Source organism: Electrona antarctica (assembly GCF_951216825.1).
Source record: "Electrona antarctica genome assembly, chromosome: 23".
Classification (NCBI taxonomy): domain Eukaryota; kingdom Metazoa; phylum Chordata; class Actinopteri; order Myctophiformes; family Myctophidae; genus Electrona; species Electrona antarctica.
The window spans coordinates 35,949,874-35,959,873 of NC_136804.1; the positions used below are offsets into that span (position 1 = coordinate 35,949,874).

Sequence of the window (10,000 nt, forward strand, 5' to 3'; positions counted from 1 at the left end):
AATAATAATCAAACACTGCGCAAAAAGCATGGAATACGGATGTGTATATTACAGGAAACTTCCGTTAAACTTTCCAACAAACTCCGGTAAACTCCCGAATTGTACCATCACACCTGTATATTACCATATATTACAGTATATGCCTGCTAAACTTGAGGTTTACGGGCAAATCTAGTGCCCATAATTTCCCGTTAACTAGTAACTAAAGTTTTAAATAAATTTAGTGGAGTAATAGTACAGTATTTGAATCCGAGATGTAGTGTATTGGAAATAGTAAAGTACAAATACCTCCTAATTGTACTTAATACAGTGTATGTACGCGCACATGTAGCAGAGTGGCTCAAAAGTCAAATATCTCCCATGGTCCACAGGGATATCCCATTGGTCTAATATCTCCCATGGTCCACAGGGATATCCCATTGGTCTAATATCTCCCATGGTCCACAGGGATATCCCATTGGTCTAGTGGTTTAGATATTGGACTTTCATGCGGGAGACCTGAATTCGAATCCTGGGTGTCACACACACACACACACACACACACACACACACACACACACACACACACACACACACACACACACACACACACACACACACACACACACACACACACACACACACACACACACACACACACACACACACACACACACACACACACACACACACACACACACACACACACACACACACACACACACACACACACACACACACACACACACACACACACACACACAGCCTTATACTTAGTTGACTGGAGCGCCCCAGACTGCTAGAGGTCCATACTTACTTGGCCCGCTCCTTAATTTTCCCTCTACACCTCTAAGTGTTGCGCTTGGCTTGGCACAGACATGGAGAATAAGCGTTGCGCTTGGCTTGGCACAGACATGCGCAGAGCAAGTTCTGTCAGGAAACTCAGCTCAGCACTGTATTTAATCTGGAAGTTTACACTACTTATCCCTTGCTTGCTTTTGCTGCTGCTCTCATCTGATATTTGCACACATGCACGCACGCACGCCATACACGCACGGCACGCACGCACGCACGCACGCACGCACGCCCATGCGCACGCTACATTACCATACCTCTCTCTCACACAGATACCTTTTCACCCCTAACCTTCAGTGCAGGGAGCTGCCTATACGGCATCTGAATATGATTTCAAATCAATCTCATGGTTGTTTTCCAGTTCAATTTCTTTGATTGCTATCATAGCAGGGGGGGGGGGGGGGGAATACAGTACAGACATACGTAGGGCTGTCATGATTACAAATTTAAGCTGACGATTAATTGTGTGTTTTTGTGTTTTGCCTTTTAAGCTTCGTAATCACATGCAGGGCAGATGTGACAGATAACTTAAAGGTATATTCAGTGATTTCACTTAATTCAAATATCACTTATTTTTTCTTATTTTTTGGATAATCCTCCCTACTATAGAGTGTGCTGACCATATAAGGAGTTCCTCCCTGTCCCCAGTGAGCCCCTGGGGTCAAAAAACCCTAGTTTCAGTTTTGGTGGCGGGTGGCAAAGCCTTCATCCAATCAGGATGAGAGGGGCCTTCCTCCAATCATGATCGAGTGGGGCGGGCCTTGGTGCACGTGCTGTTAGTTTGTTGTACTTTCCCCACTGTAGAGCGTGTGCATGTGCACATCTTGTTACCGGGTGGACCGGGTTCTTTTCCAAATCACCCAAATCACTGAATGCTCCTTTAAATATATAAAGTATATATATCTATGTCACTGACACATTTAATTATTTTTTTCTTTTTTTCTATTCCAAAAAATTACAAATAAAAATAACGGAAATAGTTGATCTACGATTTCTGCAAAAAAAAATCCTTTTCAACATGGAAACGATTGACGATTATATGCAAAAACAATTGTGATTATCTCAAATAATTGCGATTAGGGCGATTATGTAATAATTGTGACAGGCCTATAGCCAAGCCATACGCACAAAAAAAACATGCAAATACTGAGCTATCCCTGTTTGTCCCCCGACAAACAAACCCACTCGAAACGTCTGCGTTTTGGGAAAACAACATACCACCCTGAGCCATGCCCAGCCCTGTGTTTCCCAACACAGACAGAGAGACACAGAGACAGAGATTCGTAATTATTCTGGGCTGCCGCAAACACTGGCACAGCCGTCACACCTCTACCCGCGCTTAACCCATTTTGGGCAGGAGGGAACCCCCTTTTGGTGTTTTAAAGCATTATGTTATACTTTAGCTGTTGAAAAATAGCAGATCTACAAGTTCATAGCGCGCCACCGAGTGGCGCGCTATGAACTTGTAGGTCTGCTATTTTTTGAAAAATCGTGAAAAATGTGGCGCAAATCTTTGAATATATGTATTCTTTCAGAGCGAAAGTTTTTTAACTCAAATCTTTGCTTCTGGGGGAGGTCCCTGGAACAACATATTTTGAGATGGGGGTCGTCGGCGGCCAAATACATATAATTCTAGGGGTCCTTGACATGGAATAGGTTGAGCACCACTGATTTAGAAAACATTAGGTTTTTCAGAAAACTGTCAGGATCTACATTTTGTAGAAGCGAGCTCAGTTCTAAATGGGTTAATGGCCACTCTGAGGGCTGGCTGCGCCTAATAATGGGGTATATAATTACCTTTAATGGACCTTAGAAAAGCTTTGAGCTTAAATAAATACATTAAGCCCCCGCACATCTTGAAATGATAAACTGCAAGTGAGTTTGCAAATGAGACAGGGGGGGAGAGAGAGAGAGAGAGAGAGAGAGAGAGAGAGAGAGAGAGAGAGAGAGAGAGAGAGAGAGAGAGAGAGAGAGAGAGAGAGAGAGAGAGAGAGAGAGCAGGCAGACACTCCAAAAAACAAATACAGGCCTACGTAGGTGTGAAAAGCATAAGAGGTGTATTCGATAAAGGATGATAATTATCAGTTGATGAATGACATGTTTGAGACATGAACGAATGGCAGAACAGAAGAAGAGAAATGAAATGACGGAGAGACGCTCTGCATCCAGATGAACCAGGCATCTGTGCTGCCACAGGCCTGCTGCCTGTTAGCGCTCCTTAATGAAGGCACTGCTGCTAATTAAGGCTCTTCTACACATGGACAGTAATGACGAGCTGACAAAGGGGTGGAACTAGAACGGTATACAGAACAATTTGCTCTATCCCTCTGACTGTGCCCATTGCACGCAGACTTTAGGCGCACACACACGCACGCCGCGTACGCGCACGCACACATGATGTGTCGGTCCGTCCGCCCATCTCTACAGTCATTATGATCAACATGGATCTGTCCGATTTTCCGTGTTCCATCCAGGTTGGCTAAGATTTTGCCTTCCGAAATTATGCACACACAGGATTCCCACTATGCCGAGAAAGAAATGGAACTTAAAAATTTGAAATCAGCCCAATGGTGGCGCTATAAAAGGCCCAGTCGTGTCTTTACCTATAACTGCACAGATATAGCATCTAGGATTATATGCACACTTCCTAGAGGCCAAGGACACCCTTACAGCCCTGCATTTTTCAAATCTTTCAATATGTAGCATCACTAGGAGGCCAATTTATGTGAAGCATATTTTTGTACCAGTAGGCTATATTAATCCTTCAGATTGTATCCAAATATCACGCAAATCAGTACATACGCTCTTTATACTCATGTAATCAAGACGGGTCTGTGTGATTTTTGAGTGGTGCAAACCACTCCAATAACCAGCTTTGTCTGTATCTATGTATCTATGTGTCTATGTATGTGTGTACCTCTACGTGGGGCCACGTACAGGTGAGCATGGTTGCTATGGTTAGTGACATTACGTCAGACCACAGCTGATCAGGCTATATAAGACCTTGCACCACTCAGTTCACACGGGTGTGATTTTTTTTATATTCTATCGTGGTTGGCTAAGATTGACATCTAAAGTTTGCAGGTGTGGACCGTTTGGAACAAAATGCCTTAAATCATGAAGGCAGCGTCCAATTGCAATAGATGATCTAAAATCTCACAATGCGTCACACAATGTGATGCGTCTATTTTCGCTATTCGCTGTACGGCAAATTGTGAAAACAGCCGATAACTCTCCATTCAGAGATTCTGAGAAAAAAGGGTTTTAACCCATTTTGGGCGGGAACCCCTTTTGGTGTTAGCATTATGTTATGCTTTAACTATTGAAAAATAGCAGATCTACAAGCTCATAGCGCGCCACCGAGTGGCGCGCTACGAGCTTGTAGGTCTGACATAGAAACAGCTTTTTCAGAAAACTGTCAGGATGTAGAAGACATTTTTAGAATCTGATCTCAGGTCAAAATGGGTTAAGATTGTAGTAAATCACTTCATTGCGGGGAATCATTTCATTGACGGACCACAGGTGAGCCAAGCGGGGAATCATTTCATTGACGGACCACAGGTGAGCCAAGCGGGGAATCATTTCATTGACGTACCACAGGTGAGCCAAGTGGGGAATCATTTCATTGACGGACCACAGGTGAGCCAAGCATTACCTATAGCGACGTGCACGCTGCTAGACGGTAGCTATCAGCGATCTCTTTCTGAATTAATAAAACCCCCCAAAATGCCGTCTTCGGCAGGGAGAGCCATTGGGGGAAAAGGTTGACAAATGTGACTCATTGTGAGCTTACAGTATATAGATCTGCTATTTTCCCCAAATAACTAATATTGTTACTACATTGGATGCATTGGAGGGAGGAGACCCCGGGGCAGATCAAGGCGCAGTTGGAGGAAACACATCGACTCACTGGCCTTGGAATGTCTCGGAATCCCCCAGGAGGAAGTCTGGAGAGGGAAGTCTGGAGCACTCTGGTAGAGCTGTTGCCCCCGTGACCCGACTACGGATAAGCGGTTGAAGATGGATGGATGGATGCATTGGAACACAGTTTCTCTTTTCCATTTCCCCCGAAAAGTAACCGTTTTGGACTATACAAGGTTTCCCGGCCCACATTGTGGACGAGGCACAGAGCCAAATGAGAGAGGGGAGAGGGCTAGCAGCCATACTCCAGGTCCAAGGGAAACAAGGGCTTCAGCTCCCAGCCTGATTATCTGCGATCCCCCCAGGCTGTGTTAACCCATTTTGGACTGAGGTCGATTATTTAAAAAAAAGGCTTCTAAATACTAACATTTTTCTGAAAAACCAATGTTTCTATGTCAGTGGTGCTCATCCTTTTTCATGTCAAGGACCCCCAGAATTATCTCTATAGGGCCACGGACCCCCCATCTCAAAATATGTAGTTCCAGGGACCCCCCCTAGAAGCAAATATTTTAGTTAAATGTTCGCTCTGAAATATATATTCAAAGATTTGCGCCACATTTTCACGACTTTTCAAAAATAGCAGACCTACAAGCTCGTAGCGCGCCACTCGGTGGCGCGCTACGAGCTTGTAGATCTGCTATTTTTCAATATCTAAAGCATAACATAATGCTTTAAAACACCAAAAGGGGGTTCCCGCCCAGGCTGTGTTAAGAAGAAGCCAGTGTTTAGAAGGAGTAACCCAGCACCAGGCCAGATTTGATGCGGCCGCAGCGCAGGGGGCTTCAGCTGCAGATCAACAGCAAAAACAAAAGCGGCTGATCACCAGAGACCGGTGGAAAAAACAAACCACCGCCGCCCGCTACTGAAAACAGCGTGGAACGAGCCTTGACCCCCTGACCTCCGATGACATCCCCACAGCGTCCCGAGCCTTGACCCCATGACCTCCGATGACATCTCAGTGTCCAGAGCCTTGACCCCCCTGACCTCCGATGACATCCCCCCAGCGTCCAGAGCCTTGACCCCATGACCTCCGATGACATCTCAGTGTCCAGAGCCTTGACCCCCCTGACCTCCGATGACATCCCAGCGTCCTAGAGCCTTGACCCCCCTGACCTCCGATGACATCCCAGCGTCCTAGAGCCTTGACCCCCTGACCTCCGATGACATCCCAGCGTCCAGAGGGTGAAGCGCAGGGTTGCTGGGGTGCCAGGTGGTCGTCAATATGTCCGACGCAGACGGACACATGTGTCCGTCGTGGCAAAGACTTGTCCTTGTCCCTGCCATTTTGTTTTTCTTTTCACACACCATTCTACTGTCCTTATTTTGATCATGAGACCCAATTAATGGGAGACCCACTGGGAGGAGACCCCCGGGGCAGACCAAGGCGCAGTTGGAGGAAATACATCGACTCAATGGCCTTGGAACGTCTCGGGATCCCCCCAGGAGGAAGTCACTAATGTTGCTCTGGAAAGGGAAGTCTGGAGCACTCACTCACACTGGAGCTGTTGCCCCCACGACCCGACTACGGATAAGCGGTTGAAGATGGATAGATGGATGGATGGACCCAATTAATGAATGTCGGTTTTCTTCCGAATATGTCGCTTCTCTTCTCTTTTTGTCGCAGACCTGCTATGGTTGGTCATTCAGGGCTAGTTCTTTGTTTCTGTTCGATATTATCGTCCACTCATTTTGTATGTCCATGGCAACAAACATGTCCACCAGACCACCACAAGCCGACATGGCGACGTCCCCCGGGGCGGGGCGCTGTGACGTGAGCATCCGGACAGAAGGATGGCGAGGACAGGAAATGTCAGGACAATAATCTGGAACAAACAGGGGATGCAACGGAAACCCGGGGAGCCAAATGATACGACACTGTGTTGTCAAGTCCACGTCAGCTCGGACGGTGAGCACGAATCATTCCTTGTAAAGGTTCGGCTTGCTTCATTCCCCCTCCAGGCTCCCGGGCACACAGCGGAGAGGAGCTCTGTGTTTATAGCAAATATTTGCAGTAAAAAAGCAATTAAATGGAATACATTTGCGGAAACTCAAACCTGTATAAATAATCGTGACTTAGTGGGGGAGGGATCTAGTTATTTATGAAAAAAGAGAAAGGGAAAAAAAAAAGCAGGGAGCTGCTGCCGACCAAACCCGGACGACCAGACAGACGTCAGGCCAAGAGGCGGCATGTATTTGTCAGGGAATTAACTCATTTTGACCTGAGATCAGATTCTAAAAATGTCTTCTACATCCTGACAGTTTTCTGAAAAAGCTATGTTTCTATGTCAGTCGTTCTTCGATTTAAAAAAAATAGCAGACCTACAAGCTCGTAGCGCGCCACTCGGTGGCGTGCTATGAGCTTGTAGATCTGCTATTTTTCAATAGCATAACATAATGCTAACACCAAAAGGGGTTCCCGCCCAAAATAGGTTAAGCGACGCTGGCTCTATTTGCTTTATCCCCGAAAAGCTGGACTGCGTCTAATAACAAAAAGGGCCCCGCGGACGCGCGCGGGCCAAGAGAAACTGGACGTTTTTACACAACAATAAAACAGCCGGTAATCCCGGGCCGGGGTTCTGGCCCGAGCAGATCGGGGCTGCCGTGCTGCGCCGCGGCCGTTGGAGGGTTGATGGCGACCGGCATGTTATGAGAGGATTAGAACGCCTGACGTGTGTTAATCCATTTTGGGCGGGAACCCCTTTTGGTGTTAGCATTATGTTATGCTTTAGCTATTGAAAAATAGCAGATCTACAGCTCGTAGCGCGCCACCGAGTGGCGCGCTACGAGCTTGTAGGTCTGCTATTTTTGAAAAATCGATGAACCACTGACATAGAAACATAGCTTTTTCAGAAAACTGTCAGGATGTAGAAGACATTTTTAGAATCTGATCTCAGGTCAAAACGGGTTAACACTGAGAGCGAGGGCAAGGAGGGATTGGAGGCGCTGCGGGTCGAGGCCCTGGGGAGGAGAGAGATTTACCCCAAAAGTACTGTTTGTCTCTCTGCTATGCAGCAAAATCCTTAGTGGGATTTATTTAACCACTTTGGGCGGCAGTGGCTCAGGGGTAGAGTGGTCGGTATAAAGCCGCCAAATGGGAACCAAGAGGTTCCCCAGTTCAATCCCGGGCTCCCCCAGAGTTGGTGTCTAAGGCCCCATTTACACTGGCAGACAATCCTAGCCTGAATCAGATCTGTGCCACATCAAGATTGAAATCCGATTGGTTTAAATGGTCACATGACTCATTTAGACAAATCAGATTCCAATCTGGATGTGGCTCAGATCTGATTCAGGCTGGATTTGGCCGCCAGTGTAAATGGGGCCAAAGTGTCCTTGAGCAAGACTCTGAACCCCTAAAATGCTCCCGATGTGCAGGTTGGTGCCTTGCATGGTTTCCTCTGCCATCGGTGTATGAATGTGTGTGTGAATGGGTGAATGTAATGCACAATCTCTGGAAAGCACTTCGGATAAATGCGCTTATATAAATTCACCATTTACTTTGAAGAGTGCAGTCCAGTCTGTTCATCCGATGCCTGGTCCAGTTCCCGGTGCCAGGGACATGGATGCTGGATGGTTGGATGTCATTGTCGCGGGATGTTCTATACGATCAGAGCGAACGTGCGTGTGTGTATGTCTGCGTGGCGTGCGTGCGTGCAGGCGCGTGTGCATGTTCAGGCCTTTTCAGGTAATGGAGGAATGCAGGCCAGTGAGGACATGCCCAAAGGTGTCGTGCAACGGGAACGACCATACGCGCAATCTACTGCAAAGTCACACACGCACCGTCGTTGGGGCATGTGTGCACGATGCGCGCACTAATGTCACCTAATCCTATTGCACCGGAGGAAAATGGAGGCATGGACCCACGTGGAATGTAATGTGCACACAGCCGCACACACACACAGTCGCACACAGTCGCACACACACACACACACACACACACACACACACACACACACACACACACACACACACACACACACACACACACACACACACACACACACACACACACACACACACACACACACACACACACACACACACACACACACAACTCATCCACCTTCCCGACATGCACCTTCTAATCAAACATCTGGAAACTGTTCACAATTACTTATTTTCTCCCTCCTCTCTCTCTCCCTCTCTCTCTCTCTCTCTCTCCCCTCTCTCTCTCTCTCTCCCTCTCTCCATCTCCATCTCTCTCTCTCGCCCTCCACCTCTCTCTCTCTCCCTCCGTTTCTCTCTCTCTCGCCCTGTGATAAAGAGCCTCCTCCTCCACGTCGGTGCGTCTGTCATCATCAGAGGTTGAAGCGTCCCTTTCATCTGTCAGCGCAGACGAGAGGGCGTTTATCAGACTGGTGCAGGGGGTTTGAAACATGCCCGACATAGTTTATATTGAAATGATTATCTTAGACAAGACAGGACGGGGCATGTGCCCTGACACAGAGAGAGAGAGAGAGAGAGAGAGAGAGAGAGAGAGAGAGAGAGAGAGAGAGAGAGAGAGAGATACAGTACAGTTCTAGAGAGAAATATAGCGAGGATAGGGAGTGAGGGAGAGGTGATTGTCTTCTCGATCAAACCCTTTAGAGGTACATTAGCCCATTTTGGGCGGGAACCCCTTTTGGTGATTTATGTTAAACTTTAGCTATTGAAAAATAGCAGATCTACAAGCTCATAGCGCGGCACCGAGTGCCGCGCTATGAGCTTGTAGGTCTGCTATTTTTGAAAAATCGTGAAAATGTGACTCATATCTTTGAATATATATTATTACAGAGTGAACATTTTAACTCAAATCTTTGCTTCTGGGGGGAGGTCCCTGGAACTACATATTTTCAGATGGGGGGGCGGAGGCATATTACATATAATTGTTGGGGTCCTTGACATGAAATATTGAGCACCACTGATACAGAAACATATGGTTTTTCAGAAAACTTAAATTTCGACGTCAGGCCTAAATGGGTTAGACGAGACCACCTCATAGAACGCCACTTACTTTGCCACTAACTACTATGTTGAGTAAACCACAAAGTACAGTCTGTAATCTGTCTGTGTGTATTCACTGTATTCACATTCACATCGCACTGCCTGCGCCGATAACACACACCACCAGGGGCCCTTAATACGGCACACGCACACACACACACACACACACACACACACACACACACACACTGACTTGGCATATCGATTAGCCACTGTGTGCTGTTGCTTATAAGGTTACTGGAAATTTTTGTCTTTTGAATAGTTT

At 46.8% G+C, this 10,000-nt stretch overlaps 1 protein-coding gene across 1 annotated transcript in view; it reads right to left on the minus strand.

Moving 5' to 3' along the window:
- Positions 1–10,000, minus strand: part of scube1 (signal peptide, CUB domain, EGF-like 1) — a 136,903-nt gene that overhangs the window by 23,246 nt on the left and 103,657 nt on the right. Inside the window, exons 8-10 of the mRNA XM_079494788.1 lie at positions 9,005–9,075; positions 5,869–5,953; positions 2,053–2,073 (exon numbers count right to left, since the gene is read on the minus strand). Of these exons, the coding sequence (XP_079350914.1) occupies positions 2,053–2,073; positions 5,869–5,953; positions 9,005–9,075 (177 nt within the window). The remainder of the gene's footprint in view (positions 1–2,052; positions 2,074–5,868; positions 5,954–9,004; positions 9,076–10,000) is intronic.